Source organism: Triticum dicoccoides, chromosome 5B, assembly GCF_002162155.2.
Source record: "Triticum dicoccoides isolate Atlit2015 ecotype Zavitan chromosome 5B, WEW_v2.0, whole genome shotgun sequence".
Lineage (NCBI taxonomy): Eukaryota > Viridiplantae > Streptophyta > Magnoliopsida > Poales > Poaceae > Triticum > Triticum dicoccoides.
Window position 1 is genome coordinate 719,411,987 of NC_041389.1, and position 26,128 is coordinate 719,438,114.

Sequence of the window (26,128 nt, forward strand, 5' to 3'; positions counted from 1 at the left end):
AAAAAAAAAGAAATGTCGACGTGCAATTAGTTTTTGCCATAACAGAAGAAGTCCGGAGTTGTAATAAGTTATTAAAAATAAAAAAGAGGTGCAATGCTTGTTAATTTGCTTCAAGCCATTTGGAATAGTGTAAACTGCACTGCGCATAGCTCCATGCAGTCTACCGTATTCCTGAAGGCTTGAAGCTAAGCAACGTGAGCATTGAGCCTCTTCTTCATCGTCTCTGCACTCAGGGCTTATAAACCGCTCCTAGTCCCTCTCACTTCGCGAGGTGGGACTAAAAAACAGCTTGCCATAACCTCATTAGTACCGGTTCGTGGTATGAACCGGCACTAAATGGTGGTGGTGGGGCCATAGCCTGACCGCAGGCTGACACAGCCTCTTTAGTACCGGTTCGTGGCATGAACCGGTACTAAAGGTTCGCCACGAACCGGTGCTATTGATCGCCGCCACGAACCGGCACTAGTGTACACATTAGTGCCGGCTGAAATTCCAACTGGCACTATTGTGCTTCACATTTGACCCTTTTTCTACTAGTGCGTGATCCAAATCACCGATGATCCTAGTGCTGAACGGACAGCACCTCCGCGTTCAACACACGTACGGTTGGGGAAGACGTCTCCTCCTTCTTGATCCAGCAAGGGGGAAGGAGAGGTTGATGGAGATCTAGCAGCATGACGACGTGGTGGTGGATGCAGCAGGGATCTCGGCAGGGCTTCAGCAAGCTTCTGCGAGTGGGAGAGGTGTAGCAGGGGGAGAGGGAGGCGCCAAGAGCATGGGGTGCGGCTGCCCTCCCTCCCCCCTCTTTATATAGGGCCCCTAGGGGGGCGCCATCCCTAGGAGATGGGATCTCCAAGGGGGGGCGGCGGCCAGGGGGGTGGCTTGCCCCCCAAGCCAGGTGGAGGCGCCCCCACCCCTAGGGTTTCCCAACCCTAGGCGCAGGGGGACCCAAGGGGGGGCGCACCAGCCCACCAGGGGATGGTTCCCCTCCCACTTCAGCCCATGGGGCCCTCCGGGATAGGTGGTCCCACCCGGTGGACCCCCGGGACCCTTCCTGTGGTCCCGATACAATACCGGTGACCCCCGAAACTTTCCCGATGGCCGAAACCTGACTTCCTATATATAATTCTTTACCTCCGGACCATTCCGGAACTCCTCGTGAGGTCCGGGATCTCATTCGGGACTCCGAACAACTTTCGGGTTACTGCATACACATATCTTTATAACCCTAGCGTCACCGAACCTTAAGTGTGTAGACCCTACGGGTTCGGGAGACACGTAGACATGACCGAGACGTCAATAACCAACAGTGGGATCTGGATACCCATGTTGGCTCCCACATGCTCCTCGATGATCTCATCGTATGAACCACGATGTCGAGGATTCAAGCAACCCCGTATACAATTCCCTTTGTCAATCGGTACGTTACTTGCTCGAGATTCGATCATCGGTATCCCAATACCTCGTTCAATCTCGTTACCGGCAAGTCACTTTACTCATACCGTAATGCATGATCCCGTGACCAAACACTTGGTCACATTGAGCTCATTATGATGATGCATTACCGAGTGGGCCCAGAGATACCTCTCCGTCATACGGAGTGACAAATCCCAGTCTCGATCCGTGTCAACCCAACAGACACTTTCGGAGATACCCGTAGTATACCTTTATAGTCACCCAGTTATGATGTGACATTTGGTACACCCAAAGCACTCCTACGGTATCCGGGAGTTACACGATTTCATGGTCTAAGGAAAATATACATGACATTGGAAAAGCTCTAGCAAACGAACTACACGATCTTGTGCTATGCTTAGGATTGGGTCTTGTCCATCACATCATTCTCCTAATGATTTGATCCCGTTATCAACGAAATCCAATGTTCATAGTCAGGAAACCATGACTATCAGTTGATCAACGAGCTAGTCAACTAGAGGCTTACTAGGGACATGTTGTGGTCTATGTATTCACACATGTATTACGATTTCCAGATAACACAATTATAGCATGAATAACAGACGATTATCATGAACAAGGAAATATAATAATAATCTTTTATTATTGCCTCTAGGGCATATTTCCAACCGTCTCCCACTTGCACTAGAGTCAATAATCTAGTTACATTGTGATGAATCGAACACCCATAGAGTTCTGGTGTTGATCATGTTTTGCTCGCGGAAGAGGTTTAGTCAACAGATCTGCGACATTCAGATCCATATGCACTTTGCAAATATCTATGTCTCCATCTTGAACATTTTCACGGATGGAGTTGAAACGACGCTTGATGTGCCTGGTCTTCTTATGAAACCTGGGCTCCTTGGCAAGGGCAATAGCTCCAGTGTTGTCACAGAAGAGAGTGATCGGCCCCGATGCATTGGGTATGACTCCTAGGTCGGTGATGAACTCCTTCATCCATATTGCTTCATGCGCTGCCTCCGAGGCTGCCATGTACTCCACTTCACATGTAGATCCCGCCACGACGCTCTGCTTGCAGCTGCACCAGCTTACTGCTCCACCATTCAACATATGCACGTGTCCGGTTTGTGACTTAGAGTCATCCAGATCTGTGTCAAAGCTAGCATCGATGTAACCCTTTACGATGAGCTCTTCATCACCTCCATAAACGAGAAACATATCCTTAGTCCTTTTCAGGTTCTTCAGGATATTCTTGACCGCTGTCCAGTGTTCCTTGCCGGGATTACTTTGGTACTTGCCTACCAAACTTACGGCAAGGCTTACATCAGGTCTGGTACACAGCATGGCATACATAATAGACCCTATGGCTGAGGCATAAGGGATGACACTCATCTCTTCTATATCTTCTGCCGTGGTCAGGCATTGAGCCGAGCTCAATCTCACACCCTGCAATACAGGCAAGAACCCTTTCTTGGACGGATCCATATTGAACGTCTTCAATATCTTATCAAGGTATGTGCTTTGTGAAAGACCTATGAGGCGTATCGATCTATCCCTATAGATCTTGATACCTAATATGTAAGCAGCTTCTCCAAGGTCCTTCATTGAAAAACACTTATTCAAGTAGGCCTTAATGCTGTCCAAAAGTTCTATATCATTTACCATCAAAAGTATGTCATCTACATATAATATGAGAAATGCTATAGAGCTCCCACTCACTTTCTTGTAAATGCAGGCTTCTCCATAAGTCTGCATAAACCCAAACACTTTGATCTTCTCATCAAAGCGAATGTTCCAACTCCGAGATGCTTGCACCAGCCCATAAATGGATCGCTGGAGCTTGCATACCTTGTTAGCATTCTTAGGATCAACAAAACCTTTCGGCTGCATCATATACAGTTCTTCCTTAAGATAGCCGTTAAGGAATGCCGTTTTGACATCCATCTGCCATATCTCATAATCATAGTATGCGGCAATTGCTAACATGATTCAGACGGACTTCAGCTTCGCTACGGGAGAGAAAGTCTCATCGTAGTCAACCGCTTGAACTTGCCGATAACCCTTAGCGACAAGTCGGGCTTTATAGATGGTAACATTACCATCCGCGTCCGTCTTCTTCTTAAAGATCCATTTGTTTTCTATCGCTCGCCGATCATCGGGCAAGTCTGTCAAAGTCCATACTTTGTTTTCATACATGGATCCTATCTCGGATTGCATGGCTTCAAGCCATTTGTTGGAATCTGGGCCCGCCATCGCTTCTTCATAGTTCGAAGGTTCACCGTTGTCTAACAACATGATTTCCAGGACAGGGTTGCCATACCACTCTGGTGTGGAACGTGTCCTTGTGGACCTACGAAGTTCAGTAGCAACTTGATCTAAAGTACCTTGATCATCACCATTACTTTCCTCTCCAGTCGGTGTAGGCACCACAGGAACATTTTCCTAAGCTTCACTACTTTCCGGTTCAAAAGGTAGTACTTCATCGAGTTCTACTTTCCTCCCACTTACTCCTTTCGAGAGAAACTCTTTCTCCAGAAAGGATCCGTTCTTGGCAACAAAGATCTTGCCTTCGGATCTAAGGTAGAAGGTATACCCAATGGTTTCCTTAGGGTGTCCTATGAAGACGCATTTTTCCGACTTGGGTTCGAGCTTTTCAGGTTGAAGTTTCTTGACATAAGCATCGCATCCCCAAACTTTTAGAAACGACAGCTTAGGTTTCTTCCCAAACCATAATTCATACGGTTTCGTCTCAACGGAATTAGATGGTGCCCTATTTAAAGTGAATGTAGCTGTCTCTAGAGCGTATCCCCAAAATGATAGCGGCAAATCGGTAAGAGACATCATAGATCGCACCATATCCAATAGAGTGTGATTACGATGTTCGGACACACCGTTACACTGAGGTGTTCCAGGCGGCGTGAGTTGTGAAACGATTCCACATTTCCTTAACTGTGTACCAAATTCGTGACTTAAATATTCTCCTCCATGATCTGATCATAAGAACTTTATTTTTCGGTCACGTTGATTCTCTACCTCATTCTGAAATTCCTTGAACTTTTCAAAGGTCTCAGACTTGTGTTTCATCAAGTAGACATACCCATATCTACTTAAGTCATCAGTGAGAGTGAGAACATAACGATATCCTCCGCGAGCCTCAACGCTCATTGGACCGCACACATCAGTATGTATGGTTTCCAATAAGTTGGTTGCTCGCTCCATAGTTCCGGAGAACGGAGTCTTGGTCATTTTACCCATGAGGCATGGTTCACATGTGTCAAATGATTCATAATCGAGAGACTCTAAAAGTCCATCAGCATGGAGCTTCTTCATGCGCTTGACACCAATGTGACCAAGGCGGCAGTGCCACAAGTATGTGGGACTATCGTTATCAACCTTACATCTTTTGGTATTCACACTATGAATATGTGTAACATTACGTTCGAGATTCATTAAGAACAAACCATTGACCAGCGGGGCATGACCATAAAACATATGTCTCATATAAATAGAACAACCATTATTCTCGGATTTAAATGAGTAGCCATCTCGTATTAAACGAGATCTAGATACAATGTTCATGCTCAAAGCTGGCACTAAATAACAATTATTGAGGTTTAAAACTAATCCCGTAGGCAAATGTAGAGGTAGCGTGCCGACGGCGATCACATCGACCTTGGAACCATTCCCGACGCGCATCGTCACCTCATCCTTCGCGTCTCCGCTTATTCCGCAGCTCCTGCTTTGAGTTACAAATATGAGCAACGGCACCGGTATCAAATACCCAGGAGCTACTACGAGTACTGGTAAGGTACACATCAATTACATGTATATCACATATACCTTTAGTGTTGCCGGCCTTCTTGTTCGCTAAGTATTTCGGGCAGTTCCGCTTCCAGTGACCCTTCCCTTTGCAATAAAAGCACTCAGTCTCAGGCTTGGGTCCATTTTTTGACTTCTTCCCGGCAACTGGCTTACCGGGCGTGGCAACTTCGTTGCCATCCTTCTTGAAGTTCTTCTTACCCTTTACCTTCTTGAACTTAGTGGTTTTATTGACCATCAACACTTGATGTTCCTTTTTGATTTCTACCTCTGCTGACTTCAGCATTGAAAATACTTCAGGAATAGTTTTCACCATCCCCTGCATATTGTAGTTCATCACAAAGCTCTTGTAGCTCGGTGGGAGCGACTGAAGGGTTCTGTCAATGACTGCCTCGTCCGGGAGGTTAATGTCTAGCTGGGACAAGCGGTTGTGCAACCCAGACATTTTGAGTATGTGCTCACTAACAGAACTATTTTCCTCCATCTTACAACTATAGAACTTGTCGGAGACTTCATATCTCTCGACCCGGGCATGAGCTTGGAAAACCATTTTCAGCTCCTTGAACATCTCATATGCTCCGTGTTGCTCAAAACGCTTTTGGAGCCCCGGTTCTAAGCTGTAAAGCATGCCGCACTGAACAAGGGAGTAATCATCAGCACGTGACTGCCAAGCATTCATAACGTCTTGGTTCTCTGGGATGGGTGCTTCACCTAGCGGTCCTTCTAGGACATATGCTTTCTTGGCAGCTATGAGGATGATCCTCAGGTTCCGGACCCAATCCGTATAGTTGCTGCCATCATCTTTCAGCTTGGTTTTCTCTAGGAACGCGTTGAAGTTCATGTTGACATGAGCGTTGGCCATTTGATCTACAAGACATTTTTGCAAAGGTTTTTAAACTAAGTTCATGATAATTAAGTTCATCTAATCAAATTATTTAATGAACTCCCACTCAGATTAGACATCCCTCTAGTCATCTAAGTGTTACATGATCCGAGCCGACTAGGCCGTGTCCGATCATCACGTGAGACAGACTAGTCATCATCGGTGAACATCTCCATGTTGATCGTATCTTCCATACGACTCATGTGCGACCCTTCGGTCTCTTGTGTTCCGAGGCCATGTCTGTACATGCTAGGCTCGTCAAGTTAACCTAAGTGTTTTGCATGTGTAAATCTGTCTTACACCCGTTGTATGTGGACGTTGGAATCTATCACACCCGATCAACACGTGGTGCTTCGAAACAACGAACTTTCGCAACGGCGCACAGTTAGGGGGAACACTTTCTTGAAATTATTATGAGGGATCATCTTATTTACTACCATCGTTCTAAGTAAACAAGATGCATAAACATGATAAACATCACATGCAATCAAATAGTAGTGACATGATATGTCCAATATCATATAGCTCCTTTGATCTCCATCTTCGGGACGCCATGATCATCTTCGTCACCGGCATGACACCATGATCTCCATCATCATGATCTCCATCATCGTGTCTCCATGAAGTTGCTCGCCAACTATTACTTCTACTACTATGGCTAACGGTTTAGCAATAAAGTAAAGTAATTACATGGCGTTGAATCATTGACAGGCAGGTCATACAATAATTAAGACAACTCCTATGGCTCCTGCCGGTTGTCATACTCATCGACATGCAAGTCGTGATTCCTAGTACAAGAACATGATCTCATACATCACATATATATCATTCATCACAACTTTTGGCCATATCACATCACAAAGCAATTGCTGCAAAAACAAGTTAGACGTCCTCTAATTGTTGTTGCATGTTTTACGTGGCTGCAATAGGGTTCTAGCAAGAACATTTTCTTACCTACGTGAAAGCCACAACGTGATTTGTCAAATTCTATTTACCCTTCATAAGGACCCTTTTCATCGAATCCGCTCCAACTAAAGTGGGAGAGACAGACACCCGCTAGCCACCTTATGCAACTAGTGCATGTCAGTCGGTGGAACCTGTCTCACGTAAGCGTACGTGTAAGGTCGGTCCGGGCCGCTTCATCCCACGATACCGCTGAAGCAAAATAAGACTAGTAGTGGCAAGAAATTTGACAACATCTACGCCCACAACAAATTTTCCTACGGTTTCACCAAGATCAATCTATGAGTTCATCTAGCAACGAGAGAGAGGAGTACATCTACATACCCTTGTAGATCGAGCGGAAGCATTCAAGAGAACGGGGTTGAGGGAGTCGTACTCGTCCTGATCCAAATCACCGATGATCCTAGTGCTGAACGGACAGCACCTCCGCGTTCAACACACGTACGGTTGGGGAAGACGTCTCCTCCTTCTTGATCCAGCAAGGGGGAAGGAGAGGTTGATGGAGATCTAGCAGCACGACGGCGTGGTGGTGGATGCAGCAGGGATCTCGGCAGGGCTTCGGCAAGCTTCTACGAGTGGGAGAGGTGTAGCAGGGAGAGAGGGAGGCGCCAAGAGCATGGGGTGCGGCTGCCCTCCCTCCTCCCTCTTTATATAGTGCCCCTAGGGGGGGGGCGCCGGCCCTAGGAGATGGGATCTCCAAGGGGGGGCGGCCAGGGGGGTGGCTTGCCCCCCAAGCCAGGTGGAGGCGCCCCCACCCCTAGGGTTTCCCAACCCTATCCCAACCCTAGGCGCAGGGGGTCCCAAGGGAGGCGCACCAGCCCACCAGGGGATGCTTCCCCTCCCACTTCATCCCATGGGGCCCTCCGAGATAGGTGGTCCCACCCGGTGGACCCTCGGGACCCTTCCGGTGGTCCCGATACAATACCGGTGACCCCCGAAACTTTCCCGATGGCCGAAACCTGACTTCCTATATATAAATCTTTACCTCCGGACCATTCCGGAACTCTTCATGACGTCCGGGATCTCATCCGGGACTCCGAACAACTTTCGGGTTACTGCATACTCATATCTCTACAACCCTAGCGTCACCGAACCTTAAGTGTGTAGACCCTATGGGTTCGGGAGACTCGTACACATGACCGAGACGACTCTCCGGTCAATAACCAACAGCGGGATCTGGATACCCATGTTGGATCCCACATGCTCCTCGATGATCTGATTGGATGAACCACGATGTCGAGGATTCAAGCAACCCTGTATACAATTCCCTTTGTCAATCGGTACGTTACTTGCCCGATTCGATCGTCGGTATCCCAATACCTCGTTCAATCTCGTTACCGGCAAGTCACTTTACTCGTACCGTAATGCATGATCACATGACCAAACACTTGGTCACATTGAGCTCATTATGATGATGCATTACCGAGTGGGCCCAGATATACCTCTCCGTCATACGGAGTGACAAATCCCAGTCTCGATCCGTGTCAACCCAACAGACACTTTCAGAGATACCCGTAGTATACCTTTATAGTCACCCAGTTACGTTGTGATGTTTGGTACACCCAAAGCACTCCTACGGTATCCGGGAGTTACAAGATCTCTGTTGGGGAATGTAGTAATTTCAAAAAAATTCCTACGTACACGCAAGATCATGGTGATGACATAGCAACGAGAGGGGAGAGTGTTGTCCACATACCCTCATAGACCGTAAGCGGAAGCGTTATGAGAACGCGGTTGATGTATTCGTACATCTTCACGATCCGACCGATCCGAGCACCGAACGTACGGCACCTCCGAGTTCAGCACACGTTCAGCTCAATGACGATCCCCGGGCTCCGATCCAGCAAAGCTTCGGGGATGAGTTCTGTCAGCACGACAGCGTGGTGACGATGATGATGTTCTACCGGCGCAGGGCTTCGCCTAAACTCCGCGACGATATGACCGAGGTGGAATATGGTGGAGGGGGGCACCGCACACGGCTAAGGAACGATCCGTAGATCAACTTGTGTGTCCTGGGGTGCCCCCTTGCCCCCGTATATAAAGGAGTGGAGGAGGGGAGGGCCGGCCCTCTCTATGGCGCGCCCTAGGGGAGTCCTACTCCCACCGGGAGTAGGATTCCCCCTTTCCTAGTCCAACTAGGAATCCTTCCAAGTATTAGGAGTAGGAGACAAGGAAGGGGGAGGGAGAAGGGAAGGAAGGAGGGGGCGCAGCCCTTAGTCCAATTCGGACTAGGCCTTGGGGGGGCGCGCGGCCTGCCCTAGGCAGCCCCTCTCTCTTTCCCGTATGGCCCAATAAGGCCCAATACTTCTTCCCCGTATTCCCGTAACTCCCCGGTACTCCGAAAAATACCCGAACCACTCGGAACCTTTCCGAACTCCGAATATAGTCGTCCAATATATCGATCTTTACGTCTCGACCATTTCGAGACTCCTCGTCATGTCCCCGATCTCATCGTAACATTAAGCGTGTGGACCCTACGGGTTCGAGAACTATGTAGACATGACCTAGAACTATTCTCGGTCAATAACCAATAGCGGAACCTGGATGCTCATATTGGCTCCTACATATTCTACGAAGATCTTTATCGGTCAAACCGCATAACAACATACTTTGTTCCCTTTGTCATCGGTTTGTTACTTACCCGAGATTCGATCGTCGGTATCCAATACCTAGTTCAATCTCGTTACTGGCAAGTCTCTTTACTCGTTACGTAATGCATCATTCCGTAACTAACTCATTAGCTACATTGCTTGCAAGGCTTATAGTGATGTGCATTACCTAGAGGGCCCAGAGATACCTCTCCGACAATCGGAGTGACAAAACCTAATCTCGAAATACGCCAACCCAACATGTACCTTTGGAGACACCTATAGTACTCCTTTATAATCACCCAGTTACGTTGTGACGTTTGGTAGCACCCAAAGTGTTCCTCCGGTAAACGGGAGTTGCATAATCTCATAGTTACAAGAACATGTATAAGTCATGAAGAAAGCAATAGCAACATACTAAACGATCAAGTGCTAGGCTAACGGAATGGGTCATGTCAATCACATCATTCTCCTAATGATGTGATCCCGTTAATCAAATGAAAACTCATGTCTATGGTTAGGAAACATAACCATCTTCGATTAACGAGCTAGTCAAGTAGAGGCATACTAGTGACACTCTGTTTGTCTATGTATTCACACGTGTTTTATGTTTCCGGTTAATACAATTCTAGCATGAATAATAAACATTTATCATGATATAAGGAAATAAATAATAACTTTATTATTGCCTCTAGGGCATATTTCCTTCAGTCTCCCACTTGCACTAGAGTCAATAATCTAGTTCACATCGCCATGTGATTTAACATCAATAGTTCACATCTATATGTGGTTAACACCCATAGTTCACATCGACATGTGACCAACACCCAAAGGGATTACTAGAGTCAGTAATCTAGTTCACATCACTATGTGATTAACACCCAAAGAGTACTAAGGTGTGATCATGTTTTGCTTGTGAGATAATTTTAGTCAACGGGTCTGTCACATTCAGAGCCGTAAGTATTTTGCAAATTTCTATGTCTACAATGCTCTGCACGGAGCTACTCTTGCTAATTGCTCCCACTTTCAATATGTATCCAGATTGAGACTCGGAGTCATCTAGATTAGTGTTAAAACTTGCATCGACGTAACCCTTTACGACGAACCTTTTTTCACTTCCATAATCGAGAAACATATCCTTATTCCACTAACGATAATTTTGACCGCTGTCCATTGATCTACTCCTAGATCACCATTGCACTCCCTTGCCAAGCTTAGTGGTAGGGTATGCAATAGATCTGGTACACAGCATGACATACTTTATAGAACCTATGGCTGATGCATAGGGAATGACTTTCATTCTCTTTCTATCTTCTGCCGTGGTCGGGTTTTGAGTCTTACTCAATCTCACACCTTGTAACACAGGCAAGAACTCTTTCTTTGACTGTTCCATTTTGAACTACTTCAAAATCTTGTCAAGGTATGTATTCATTGAAAAACTTATCAAGCGTCTTGATCTATCTCTATAGATATTGATGCTCAATATGTAAGCAGCTTCACCGAGGTCTTTCTTTGAAAAACTCCTTTCAAACACTCCTTTATGCTTTGCAGAATAATTCTACATTATTTCCGATCAACGATATGTCATTCACATATACTTATCAGAAAGGCTGTAGTGCTCCCACTCACTTTCTTGTAAATACAGGCCTTTCCAAAAGTCTATATAAAACCATATGCTTTGATCAACACATCAAAGCGTATATTCCAACTCCGAGATGCTTGCACCAGTCCATTGATGGATCGCTGGAGCTTGCACATTTTGTTAGCACCTTTAGGATTGACAAAATCTTCTGGTTGCATCATATACAACTCTTCTTTAAGAAAACCATCAAGGAATGCAGTTTTGACATCCATTTGCCAGATTTCATAAAATGTGGCAATTGCTAACATGATTCGGACAGACTTTTAAGCATCGATACGAGTGAGAAAATCTCATTGTATTCAACATCTTGAACTTTGTCAAAAACCTTTTTCGACAAGTCTACCTTTGTAGATAGTAACACTACTATTAGCATTTGTCTTCCTCTTGAAGATCCATTTATTTAACATGGCTTGCTGATCATCGAGCAAGTCAATTAAAGTCCATACTTTGTTCTCATACATGGATCATATCTCAGATTTTATGGCCTCAAGCCATTTCGTGGAATCTGGGCTCATCATCGCTTCCTGATAGCTCGTAGGTTTATCATGGTCTAGTAACATGACTTCTAGAATAGGATTACCGTACCACTCTGGTGCGGATCTTACTCTGGTTGACCTACGAGGTTTTGGTAGTAACTTGATCTTGAAGTTTCATGATCATCATCATTAGCTTCCTCACTAATTGGTGTAGGCATCACTGGAACTGATTTCAGTGATGAACTAGTTTCCAATTCGGGAGAAGGTACAAATTACCTTATTAAGCTCTACTTTCCTCCCACTCACTTCTTTTGAGAGAAACTCCTTCTCTAGAAAGGATCCATTCTTAGCAACGAATGTTTTGCCTTTGGATCTGTGATAGAAGGAGTACCCAACAGTTTCCTTTGGGTATTCTATGAAGACGCACTTTTCCGATTTGGGTTCGAGCTTATCAGGTTGAAAACCTTTTTCACATAAGCATCGCAACTCCAAACTTTAAGAAACGACGGCTTAGGTTTACTGCTAAACCATAGTTCATATGGTGTCGTCTCAACGGATTTAATGGTGCCCTATTTAACGTGAATGCAGTTGTCTCTAATGCATAACCCCAAAACGATATTGGTAAATCGGTAAGAGACATCATTGATCGCACCATATCAAATAAAGTGCGGTTATGACGTTCGGACACACCATTACGTTATGGTGTTCCATGTGGCGTGAGCTGTGAAACTATTCCACATTGTTTTATATGAAGGCCAAACTCGTAACTCAAATATTCTCCTCCACGATCAGATCGTAGAAACTTTATTTTCTTGTTATGATGATTCTCCACTTCACTCTAAAATTCTTTCAACTTTTCAAATGTTTCAGACTTGTGCTTCATTAAGTAGATATACTCATATCTGCTCAAATCATCTTGTGAAGGTCAGAAAATAATGATACCTACCACGAGCATCAACACTCATTGGACTGCATACATCGGTATGTATTATTTCCAACAAGTCAGTATCTCGTTCCATTGTTCCGAACAACGGAGTTTCAATCATCTTGCCCAAAAGGCACGGTTCGCAAGCATCAAATGATTCATAATCAAGTGATTCCAAAAACCCATCAGCATGGAGTTTCTTCATGCGCTTTACACCGATATGACCCAAACGGCAGTGCCACAAATAAGTTGCACTATCATTATTAACTTTGCATCTTTTGGCATCAATATTATGAATATGTGTATCACTACGATCGAGATCCAACAAACTATTTTCATTGGGTGTATGACCATTGAAGGTTTTATTCATTTAAACAGAACAACAATTATTCTCTGATTTTAAATGAATAACTGTATTGCAATAAACATGATCAAATCATATTCATGCTCAACGCAAACGCCAAATAACATTTATTTAGGTTTAACACTAATCCCAAAAGTATAGGGAGTGTGCGATGATGATCATATCAATCTTGGAAGTACTTCCAACACTCATCGTCACTTCCCCTTCAACTAGTCTTTGTTTATTCTGTAACTCCTGTTTTGAGTTACTAATCTTAGCAACCGAACAAGTATCAAATACTCATGGGCTACTATAAACACTAGTAAAGCACACATCAATAACCTGTATATCAAATATACCCTTGTTCACTTTGCCATCCTTCTAATCCACCAAATATTTGGAGTAGTTCCACTTCCAGTGACCATTTCCTTTGCAGTAGAAGCACTCAGTTTCAGGCTTTAGGTTCAGCTTTGGGCTTCTTCGCGGGAGTGACAACTTGCTTGTCATTCTACTTGAAGTTCCCTTTCCCTTTGCCATTCTCTTGAAACTAGTGGTCTTGTCAATCATCAACACTTGATGCTCTTTCTTGATTTCTACCTTCGTCGATTTCAACATCACGAAGAGCTCGGGAATCGTTTTCGTCATCCTTTGCATACTATAGTTCATCACGAAGTTCTACTAACTTGGTGATGGTGACTAGAGAATTCTATCAATCACTATCTTATCTGGAAGATTAACTCCCACTTGATTCAAGCGATTGTAGTACCCAGACAATCTGAGCACTTGCTCACTAGTTGAGCGATTCTCCTCCATCCTTTAGCTATAGAACTTGTTGGAGACTTCATATCTCTCAACTCGGGTATTTGCTTGAAATATTAACTTCAATTCCTGGAACATCTCATATGGTCCATGACGTTCAAAACGTCTTTGAAGTCCCGATTCTAAGCCGTTAAGTATGGTGCACTAAACTATCAAGTAGTCATCATATTGAGCTAGCCAAACGTTCATAACGTCTGCATCTGCTCCTGCAATAGGTCTGTCACCTAGCGGTGCATTAAGGACATAATTCTTCTGTGCAGCAATGAGGATAAACCTCATATCACGGATCCAATCCGCATCATTGCTACTAACATTTTTCCACATAATTTTCTCTAGGAACATATCAAAATAAACATATGAAAGCAACAACGCGAGCTATTGATCTACAACATAATTTGCAAAATACTACCAGGACTAAGTTCATGATAAATTTAAGTTCAATTAATCATATTACTTAAGAACTCCCACTTAGACAGACATCTCTCGAGTCATCTAAGTGATCACGTGATCCAAATCAACTAAACCATAACCGATCATCACGTGAGATGGAGTAGTTTTCAATGGTGAACATCACTATGTTGATCATATCTATTATATGATTCACGCTCGACCTTTCGGTCTCTGTGTTCCGAGGCCATATCTGCATATGCTAGGCTCGTCAAGTTTAACCTGAGTATTCCGCGTGTGCAAAACTGGCTTGCACCCGTTGTAGGTGGACGTAGAGCTTATCACACCCGATCATCATGTGGTGTCTGGGCACGACGAACTTTGGCAATGGTGCATACTCAGGGAGAACACTTCTTGATAATTAGTGAGAGATCATCTTAAAATGCTACCGTCAATCAAAGCAAGAATAAGATGTATAATAGATAAACATCATATGCAATCAAAATATGTGACATGATATGGCCATGATCATCTTGCGCCTTTGATCTCCATCTCCAAAGTATTGTCATGATCTCTATCGTCACCGGCACGACACTATGATCTTCATCATCTTGATCTACATCAATGTGTCATCACATGGTTGTCTCACCAACTATTGCTCTTGCAACTATTGCTATCGTATAGCGATAAAGTAAAGCAATTATTTGGCACTTGCATCTTATGCAACAAAGAGACATCCATAGGGCTTCTGCCAATTGCCGATAACTTCAACAAAACATGATCATCTCATACAACAACTTATATCTTATCACGTCTTGACCATATCACATCACAACATGCCCTGCAAAAACAAGTTAGACGTCCTCTACTTTGTTGTTGCAAATTTTACGTGGCTGCTACGGGCTGAGCAATAACCGTTCTTACCTACGCATCAAAACCACAACGATAGTTCGTCAAGTTAGTGATGTTTTAACCTTCGCAAGGACTGGGCGTAGCCACACTCGGTTCAACTAAAGTTGGAGAAACTGACACCCGCCAGCCACCTTTGTGCAAAGCATGTCGGTAGAACCAGTCTCGCGTAAGCGTACGCGTAATGTCGGTCCGGGCCGCTTCATCCAACAATACCGCCGAACCAAAGTATGACATGCTGGTAAGCAATATGACTTGTATCGCCCACAACTCACTTATGTTCTACTCGTGCATATAACATCAACGCATAAAACCTAGGCTGTGATACCACTGTTGGTGAACGTAGTAATTTCAAAAAAATTCCTACGTACACTCAAGATCATGGTGATGACATAGCAACGAGAGGGGAGAGTGTTATCCACGTACCCTCGTAGACCGTAAGCGGAAGCGTTATGACAACGTGGTTGATGTAGTCATAAGTCTTCACGATCCGACCGATCCAAGCACCGAACGTACGGCACCTCCGAGTTCAGCACACGTTCAGCTCGATGACGATCCCCGGGCTCCGATCCAGCAAAGCTTCGGGGATGAGTTCCGTCAGCACGACGTCGTGGTGACGATGATGATGTTCTACCGGCGCAGGGCTTCGCCTAAACTCTGCGACGATATGACCGAGGTGGAATATGGTGGAGGGGGGCACCGCACACGGCTAAGGAACGATCCGTAGATCAACTTGTGTGTCCTGGGGTGCCCCCTTGCCCCCGTATATAAAGGAGTGGAGGAGGGGAGGGCCGGCCCTCTCTATGGCGCGCCCTAGGGGAGTCCTACTCCCACCGGGAGTAGGATTCCCCCTTTCCTAGTCCAACTAGGAATCCTTCCAAGTATTAGGAGTAGGAGACAAGGAAGGGGGAGGGAGAAGGGAAGGAAGGAGGGGGCGCAGCCCTTAGTCCAATTCGGACTAGGCCTTGGGGGGGCGCGCGGCCTGCCATAGGCAGCCCCTCTCTCTTTCCCGTATGGCCCAATAAGGCCCAATACTTCTTCCCCGTATTCCCGTAACTCCCTGGTACTCCGAAAAATACCCGAACCACTCGGAACCTTTCCGAACTCCGAATATAGTCGTCCAATATATCGATCTTTACGTCTCGACCATTTCGAGACTCCTCGTCATGTCCCCGATCTCATCGTAACATTAAGCGTGTGGACCCTACGGGTTCGAGAACTATGTAGACATGACCTAGAACTATTCTCGGTCAATAACCAATAGCGGAACCTGGATGCTCATATTGGCTCCTACATATTCTACGAAGATCTTTATCGGGCAAACCGCATAACAACATACTTTGTTCCCTTTGTCATCGGTTTGTTACTTACCCGAGATTCGATCGTCGGTATCCAATACCTAGTTCAATCTCGTTACTGGCAAGTCTCTTTACTCGTTATGTAATGCATCATTCCGTAACTAACTCATTAGCTACATTGCTTGGAAGGCTTATAGTGATGTGCATTACCGAGAGGGCCCAGAGATACCTCTCCGACAATCGGAGTGACAAAACCTAATCTCGAAATACGCCAACCCAACATGTACCTTTGGAGACACCTGTAGTACTCCTTTATAATCACCCAGTTACGTTGTGATGTTTGGTAGCACCCAAAGTGTTCCTCCGGTAAACGGGAGTTGCATAATCTCATAGTTACAGGAACATGTATAAGTCATGAAGAAAGCAATAGCAACATACTAAACGATCAAGTGCTAGGCTAACGGAATGGGTCATGTCAATCACATCATTCTCCTAATGATGTGATCCCGTTAATCAAATGACAACTAATGTCTATGGTTAGGAAACATAACCATCTTCGATTAACGAGCTAGTCAAGTAGAGGCATACTAGTGACACTCTGTTTGTCTATGTATTCACACATGTATTATGTTTCTGGTTAATACAATTCTAGCATGAATAATAAACATTTATCATGATATAAGGAAATAAATAATAACTTTATTATTGCCTCTAGGGAATATTTCCTTCAATCTCATGGTCTAAGGAAAAGATACTTGACATTGGAAAAGCTCTAGCAAACGAACTACACGATCTTGTGCTATGCTTAGGATTGGGTCTTGTCCATCACATCATTCTCCTAATGATGTGATCCCGTTATCAACGACATCCAATGTCCATAGTCAGGAAACCATGACTATCAGTTGATCAACTAGCTAGTCAACTAGAGGCTTACTAGGGACATGTTGTGGTCTATGTATTCACACATGTATTACGATTTCCGGATAACACAATTATAGCATGAATAACAGACGATTATCATGAACAAGGAAATATAATAATAATCTTTTATTATTGCCTCTAGGGCATATTTCCAACATGATAATCAAACTGTGATCACGAAAGTGAACAGTTCAAAGGATAACATGAAGTTATCAAGACACGTTCAGAGAAGGTTAAAGTTTGTCAGAAAAATGAAAAACTCCGGAGTTATTGCATTGGATTTTATCCAAACGTCTAAAAATCTGGCAGATCCTTTTACTAAGGGTCTATCACATAATGTGATAGATAATGCATCGAGGGAGATGGGTATGAGACCCACAATATGAGTTGTTCACCGTGGTAACCTATTCTTTGTGATCGGAGATCCCGTGAATTAGATGTGGAAGACAAGCTGTTGGTCAACTGGGAGGAGAGTACCTTTACTATTAAAAATACCACTCCATGAAAGATGCAATACTCTCCTAAATCTGCATGGCAGGTTGATGTATATCTTAATGTGTTCTAAGAGGCTCTTTGAAGCAGAGATGTTGTCCTGCAGAACATCTTTTGAAGAACGCACCTATATGAGTCTGATTGTTAAACGTCGCAATCTATGAGAGTTGGGTTCTCTCTAGTAAACTCATGAAAGGTCTCGGAGTATGACGCATAAGCTCCACCTGTGGGTAAGACCTACGGTAGCCACGTATCGGTCAAGGCTTTGTGTGAAGCTAGATTCGCAGAAAACTTGCAATTCAAGGCCCAGTCCACTGTTCAAGTTGCTTACTAGTGTAGCATAGAGTTCTAGGTGGAAGTTCAACTTAACAATCTCCACTGCAGTACCGGTATATAAAACAGTGTTTTGGAACCAAAGGCAAATTTTGTGTGCCTCTAGGATCTGGTGGGGGATTGCTGGAATTATGTCTACTTTTGGCCTAGCCCAATAGCAGTTTCAGAAATTCCTAATAAATCCTAGAGGCCCACGCAGCCCATTAGTGCAAGGCAAGAGGTGGAACTAAAGTTTAGTCCCACGTTGCTAGTTTAGAGGGAGTTGGACCTCTTTATAAGGGAGGCTCTTTCCCCACTTGTATGAGCATGAGAACAAGAGGGACATCCACGCGCGCTCCTCCTCCGCCGCTCGCCTCGCCACGCCACGCCTCGTCACGACGCGCCGTGGGTTGCGGGAATGAGCCGAGCCGATGTCTAATTTTTTCTATAGCGGACACTGAATCCGAACGTCACGCCTCTTCGGCTGCTGCCTGTTCGTTTCGTCTCCCACGTTCCCTTCAGCTCCCGACGCAGCCTCTCGCCTCCTTCTCTTACGCCTATAAAAGGGAGGTCGCTCCTCTCAGAGAGGCGCACCAGAACTACTTCCTCCTCTCGCCACTGGTTCCTGAACACTGCGCTGCTGTTTCGATCTTCTTCATCCCGGCTTGCGTCGTGCACCGCAGGTCGGGACAGTAGGTCTCCGAAACCGCACCTCTTTGAGTCCTGTACGAGAGAAGGATGATAAGGTTTTTGGGGAGTGCTCTGCGCGACTACTGACTCCTTCGTCACGGACGCTCCGGACTCCGACGACTACTTCCCCAACGACGACTACTTCCCCGACGTCGACAACCTCCTCGACGACATGGAGGACACCTACCCCAAGTCCAATGCCTCTGCTCCGGCTGTTGTCTCGTACGTGTTCTTGTTTTTCCTGTTAGAGGTCCAGTCACAGTTGCTTCTTCTAGTGTTTGCCCTAGACATGTTAGGATCTACCTCATATATGCATCTTGATCTACTGTCTGCTCTAGAGATGATCGGTTCTACCTCATATATGCAGATATTATTTACCTTCTCTTTGTCAAATCGCATGACTTGTTTTATCACTGCTATACTACTCATGCTTTATCTAGTATTTCTGTTAATAAAATCATTCGGTAAATTGCTCATATTTCCAACAGATATAGCCAAGAAACACAATGATCACCATGCTAAAGATGCTTATTCTCAACATTAAACATCTTTCTTTACACTTGGTTGTGCATACACAATGTATCTCCTGCATACAAGAGGGATATTGACACGCATCTAGTAACAAGCCAACCAATAAATTAAGCAAAACTACACTTGTTCAAAAAACGCCACGTTCATCATGAAAACTAAACCGCTAGACATTACGAATTCTTCTTTTCATCCACAGGAAATTATAGATTTCTCTCAGATCAAACCAAGTGCGCCAAAGTGTTCATCCGGTATTGGAGCTCAAAACACCGGAGGGTGCGTAGGCTGGCCTCCACTAGGTTGCCCTTCATCTTGACGCCGGTGCTGGGGCTGCTGCAGAACACATGGATGGATCATCAACAACCCGGTGATGGGGCTGCTGCGGAACACATAGATGGAACATGTTACACATGCATGTAGGTAGATGTCAATTCAAGTTGCAAACCATGCAACAACATTTCTGAACTGGGCATGATGGATGGGGGATTGCCGCTAGAGACAATGCTAGATATTTGACCATATATAGGCATCCTCTTAGTGACCACACAATTTGTCACTCACCCTTCAGCCAAATGTTGCTGGTTGCTGCTATCTGTATTACAATAGTAAGAAAATGAACCAAGTATTGTTGGTTGACACATCATAACAGGCAGGACCTACTAAGACATCACCCTTAAGCCATACAAAAAAGCGATGGCTAAAGTAAGCACTAGAATGTCAGACCTCACTAAACAATCACCTATATATCAAACAAGCCCTCTAGGACTACTTTGTGCTGGGACTTGTATACAATTCAAATAATCGTAACAGGACCTGCATTGATATAGCTTTCATTCAGCCACACAATGCACATATCAAAGGAAAAAACATCATTAGCCTAGACTCATATCGAAGGGAAAAATTCAGATCCTATCAAATGACATTTCTTTTCCTATAGGAATCTCACTTTCTATGATTTTCCTATCCCTATATTGCTCCTATCCTAAGAACCAAAGGAGGCCTAAGACTGAAACTGGACAAGGACCATCATACTCGAACCAAACCACCGATGCAAAATGAAAAGGTAAATCCGACAACAAACTTTGAGACAAATAATCATGGCATACATGAATCCAAAACCACAATCAGGGCATGAACACATCATACAAGAAAACTCCATCAGATCCATGGCCGACACACAAAGAGGTTATTGATCAAAGGCTAGCTACCAGGAGCTTACCTCAGCAGCTGTATCCAAGGCTGTACAACAACACATGGCTGACCATGTTTCACACCGACAAGCGAAAAAAAAGGCGAAGACAGGGCCCATGGAGGAAAGTAACAAGAGGAAGAAAAATTCGAGAGCCCTCCTACTTTTGGCCTTGAGTTTGAACCCAATCCAACTTGATGATGATAATATACAGACCCCCCACGCCTAGTGTAGTGTAGGCAGCGTTCCCAGTGTCTCGGAGGCTTCTCATGTAGTATCTCCATCTTAATATGGCCTTGTTGACAAACTTGTACTAGTATAAGCAGCTGCTTCCCTTAATTTCCCTCTCAACTGATGGAAAAAATGCCCTTTTCCTTCCTAGGTCAGCTACCTCCCTTTTGCCCTACACTTTGTCCATCCTTCGTCTTCCTTTTTGGCATCTTCTTCTTTGCCTCTCAACCGATGCAATGCGATGCGATGCCCCCACGATACAATTTGCATATGCTTTGCTCTCTCCCCGCTGCAACGGAAATCCAAATTTACTCCCCATGCAACCATCAACTATACTAGCAAGCAAGCAAGCAAGGACAAGTTTGGATGGATTTCCCATTCATTCACCTCCCAATATATATCTATCTATCTCCTGGTTGCAACAGCACGGCCAACTCACACGTACGTACATAAAACGTACGGGCATCTAGCTAGCTAGCTAGTATATCCATCGTTATGGGGTGGTCGTCGACGTCGGCGCCGGCGCCGGCGGTGCTGCTGCTGTGGCTGCTCGCCCTAGCATTCAGGGCGGACGCGCTGGCGGCCAACTGGGGCACGCGCGCGCTGCACCCGCTCCCCGGCGACGTCACCGTGCAGCTGCTCAAGGACAACGGCTTCGACAAGGTGAAGCTCTTCGAGGCCGACCCGGCCGCGCTCAAGGCGCTGGGCCACTCCGGCATCCAGGTCATGCTCGGCCTCCCCAACGACCTGCTCGCCACCGTCGCCCGGGACGTCGCCGCCGCCGAGCAGTGGGTGCAGCACAACGTCTCCCACTACGTCTCCGACTACGGCGTCGACATCCGGTACGTGACCATTCTCGATCTCTTTCATTCATTCATTCTTTCATCAAACAAAGACCAAGAGACATCAATCAAACTGATGGACATGCATGGACGATCGGTCGATGGATGCAGGTTCGTGGCCGTGGGCAACGAGCCGTTCCTCAAGTCGTACAAGGGCCAGTTCGAGGCGGCCACGCTCCCGGCTGTGCGCAACGTGCAGGCGGCGCTCGTCAAGGCCGGCCTGGCGCGCCAGGTGCGCGTCACCGTGCCGCTCAACGCCGACGTCTACGAGTCGCTCGACGGCCGTCCCTCCTCCGGCGACTTCCGCGCCGACATCACGGGCCTCATGACCAGCCTCGTCCGCTTCCTGCTCGACAGCGGCGGGGTGCTCGCCATCAACATCTACCCGTTCCTCTCCATGGACGCCGACGCCAACTTCCCGCGCGACTACGCCTTCTTCCCTGCCCCCGGCGCGCCGCCCTCCCAGGCCAGCGTGCAGGACGGCAACGTGCTCTACACCAACGTCTTCGACGCCAACTACGACACCCTCGTCGCCGCGCTCGAGAAGCACGGCCTCGGGAACATCACCGTCGTGGTGGGCGAGATCGGCTGGCCCACCGACGGCGACGCCAACGCCAACGTGGCCGACGCGCGCAAGTTCAACCAGGGCCTCTTCGACCGCATCGTCGCCGGCAAGGGCACCCCGCGCAGGCCCCAGATGCCCGACGTCTACGTCTTCGCGCTGCTAGACGAGGACGCCAAGAGCGTCGACCCCGGCAACTTCGAGCGCCACTGGGGCGTCTTCAACTACGACGGCTCGCCCAAGTACGCGCTCCGCCTCGCCGGCGGAAAGGGCATCGTGCCGGCCAAGGGCGTCAGGTACCTCTCCAAGCAGTGGTGCGTGCTCCGCCCCGACGCCAGCCCCACCGACCCGGCTATCGTCGGCGCCGTCGGGTACGCGTGCCAGTACGCCGACTGCACCAGCCTCAGCCCCGGCTCCTCCTGCGGCGGCCTCGACGTTAGGGGCAACGTCTCCTACGCCTTCAACCAGTTCTTCCAGTCCGCCAGCCAGCAGAAGGGCTCCTGCGGCTTCAACAACCTCTCCGTGGTCACCACCACCGACCCGTCGCAGGGCACCTGCCGCTTCAAGATCATGATCGACACCGGCCGGCACGACCTCACCCACCAGGACTCCGGCGCAGCCAGGGCCGCCGCCGCGTGGGGCGCCGTCGTTGCCGTGCTCGCATTGCTCGCCATTGTGGCACTCTGACCCTCCCTCTGACATTGACGAGGACACGCGCGCTCACCACCTCAGTGGCTAGCTAGCCTAGCCTAGAGAGGAAGGATCAAACAATTCTTTTACTTTTTTTCTTTTCTTTATACATGGGCTGTCAAGCTCCCTCAGCAAGCAAGGATTAGAATTGTACAGTATATTCGTATATGAACATGTAGTGCAACGCTCAGAGCATCGGATTAGGAGTGTTGCACAAAGATCCTCCATCCTCCTCATCTATATCTATCTATATACATATCTATATCTATATCTATCTATACCTATACCTACCTACTAATAAAGGAAGATGCGTTTCTCCAATTTTTTCATCCGTTCACCTTCGAAAGTATTTTTTTTTCTTTCTGTCCAAGGTGATACTAAACATTTATGCGTCTATCCGTTAGAAAAGAAAAAAAGATTTGTCCAGAATTCCGTAATTGGGCCGCGCACGCTCCGGCCCAATGAAGCCAGCGCACTTATTATTGCCCACATACTTGGGAAGACCTTATTTGTTGTATTGAGCGATAAATAGTTGAAGCTGCCCACAGGACGCCTAAAACTGGGTCGGCCCGTTACCCCTTTTTAGATGTTCTATTTCTTTTTTTTCTGTTCCTTTCCCTTTCTCTTTCTCTTGGATATTTCCTCTTCCTTTTTTCCATCTTTATTTCTATTTTTTCTGTCAAGTAACAATTGAAAAAAATATTCAGAATTTTAGTTTTTGTTCAAATATTGAAACAATGGTCCGAGTTCAAATTTTTTGTTTTGGATTTGAAAAATGTTCGAAACTTTTAAAAAGATCATGTTTCGAAAATTTCTCATTTTGTATTTTTATGTGTTTTCCGAATATTCCTAGATATTTTTAATAAACTACATTTTATAAAGTGTTCCATATATAAAACTATTCGTGTTTTAGTGACATGTTCACAAATCCAAAATAATATTTTTGTCTAAGAAAACAGTTTCTAAAATTGTGTTGAATGTTCCCCTTTTAAAAGGATAAAAAAAATTCAAAAATATTTATGTTTTTATAAAATTATCATGGTTTCAAAATATTGTTTGTGAATTTCAAAAACTATTAATGTTTCTATTTTTTTGTGTTTTTCCAAAAATATTGGATTTTTCAAAGAAAAATTGTTGCATCTTTTGAAAATTGTTAGGGATTTAAAAAATTGTTCATGTTTCCAAGATATTCGCCAATTCATATTTATATTGAATCTTCAAAAAAAATATTTCTAATATTATGCTATAGTGTTATCTTAAATATTCGCGTTGGCCATTGGTTGGCGGTGCATGGTCGTTCTATGCTGGTTGACTATAAATGAAAGAAATTATGGGCACGTGCCAATCAAAAAGAATATGTTGTTTGGCTCTAACTAGAGCAAAATGATGGGCACTTGAGCAATAAAATAATCAAAGAGAATAAACCCTCAAAAAGTAGGGACATTCATGCCTGATCATGCTAATGAAATGGGATTGATGCGATCCACCTGGTTACGCCGTCGTAGGATAGAGTGGTCGAAGCAACCATGTCCCGAAGATTGCCACGCAGTCACCAAATGAGGAGGCAGGCATAACCCAAAGATAGAGGCAGACCCGGAGGGAAAAAAGCATGAGTTGGGTGCTCACCACCAATCCGACCAACCCCACCGCTATTGAGTTTTCCCGTGTCATACATGTCCAGCGAGAAGATCATAACTCCTTCTCTGTCGCGTACTATTGTGGCGACCCTTTTTTTAACGACACATTAATTATCTTTCCCATTGCTTGTCACAAAAAAATGTCTCTCCCGTTGCAACGCACGGGCATATGTGCTAGTCTGACTAATATAATAAGTATGAAAAATAGGAAATGTGACGACATGTGTAAAAAGTCCATTCAATCTTTCAGCTTTGCCTTGTTGTTGTATTGCTGGGAAAGAAAACCGGGAACACATCTTCTATATCACTATGCTTAATAGTTTTAAAGGCCTCACATCCAATATTGAGATTGTTGATTTTGGATTGTGTCCCTCGATTTTGACTTAGTCACATTCTCGAGTTGTATGGAGAGAATTAGTGCTGGGTGGGTCCGATTTTTGAATGGGAGTGTGTTGTGAGCCGTGGGTGTTGGTGGGGAAGGGATGGTTATTCGGTTACACTAGTAGAAAACAGGGTATTTGTCCTGGTTGGTGAGGGCCTTTTGTCCCGGTTCTTGAACCGGGACTAAAGGGTCGTTACTACTGCCTTCCCCTTTAGTCCCGGTTCTAACATGAACCGGGACAGATGGGCCTCCACGTGGCCAGTGCGCCGAGCCCAGGCAGGAGGGCCTTTGGTCCCGGTTGGTGGCACCAACCGAGATCAAAGGGCATCCACGCGTCAGCATTTCAGTGGCTGGGGGTTTTGTTTTTTTAAGAGGGGGGGGGGGGGTTGGGGGTTTTGGGGGGTTAATTTAGTTGTTTCATATATTGTGTTAGCTAGCTAATTAATAGAGAAAAGTGTCCTCTCTTATGTCCGTGCTTGGTCGACGCTACGTAATGTACATAGAGAGGCCCTCGACACGCTAGCTAGTAAGAAAATGAAGGGAACCATTAAGTACAGAAGTTCGTCATGCATACCGAGAGAAGTGATCGATCGACCTCTCCTTCTCCGAGAGATTGGTCGAACAACAAGTTTTTGTATTATCTATCCGACGCTACTGGCTACATACATATACAATATGTAAGATCTCTTACAATCCCCTAGCAATTGAAATCAACTTCCACATGGTATTCTCTGGCTTTATTGATGACGTGGTCAAGAAAGAATCCCGCCAATTCCTCTTGAATTGCTTTCATGCGATCTTGTTCTGGGAGTTCATCCCGCATCTGCCACGTCTAATTTGAAGAAGGGGGTTAATACATATATGAATGAAACTCAATAGAAATGATGGTGTAATAAAATGAAATTGTGAATATTATTGCTTACGCACTTCATATTGTCTTTTAGAGTAGCCTCGCTTATTTTTCAAAGTCGCGTTGTAGATGAACTCGCACATGTAGTATCCACAGAAATCATTCCCTTGTTCCTGCCACAAGCACTTTACGAGAAATAGAGGTCAATCAAACTGATAATGAAGCATTATAAATGGCATTGGTGAAAGTACAGCTATAGAATCAACGGGAGATGCGCGCAACTAGCTAGCTAGTAGTACTTACTTTCGGGTATGTATATCGCAACTCCTTCGGT

At 45.5% G+C, this 26,128-nt stretch overlaps 1 protein-coding gene across 1 annotated transcript; it reads left to right on the top strand.

Annotated features, from left to right (window-relative positions):
* The first annotated feature begins 21,223 nt into the window (after positions 1-21,223).
* Positions 21,224-23,254, top strand: LOC119312967 (glucan endo-1,3-beta-glucosidase 5-like). The gene is made up of 2 exons (XM_037588765.1): positions 21,224-21,673; positions 21,785-23,254. Exons 1-2 carry the CDS (start codon positions 21,327-21,329, stop codon positions 22,920-22,922), a joined length of 1,485 nt encoding a protein of 494 aa, XP_037444662.1. The 5' UTR covers positions 21,224-21,326; the 3' UTR covers positions 22,923-23,254.
* Positions 23,255-26,128: the final 2,874 nt, after the last annotated feature.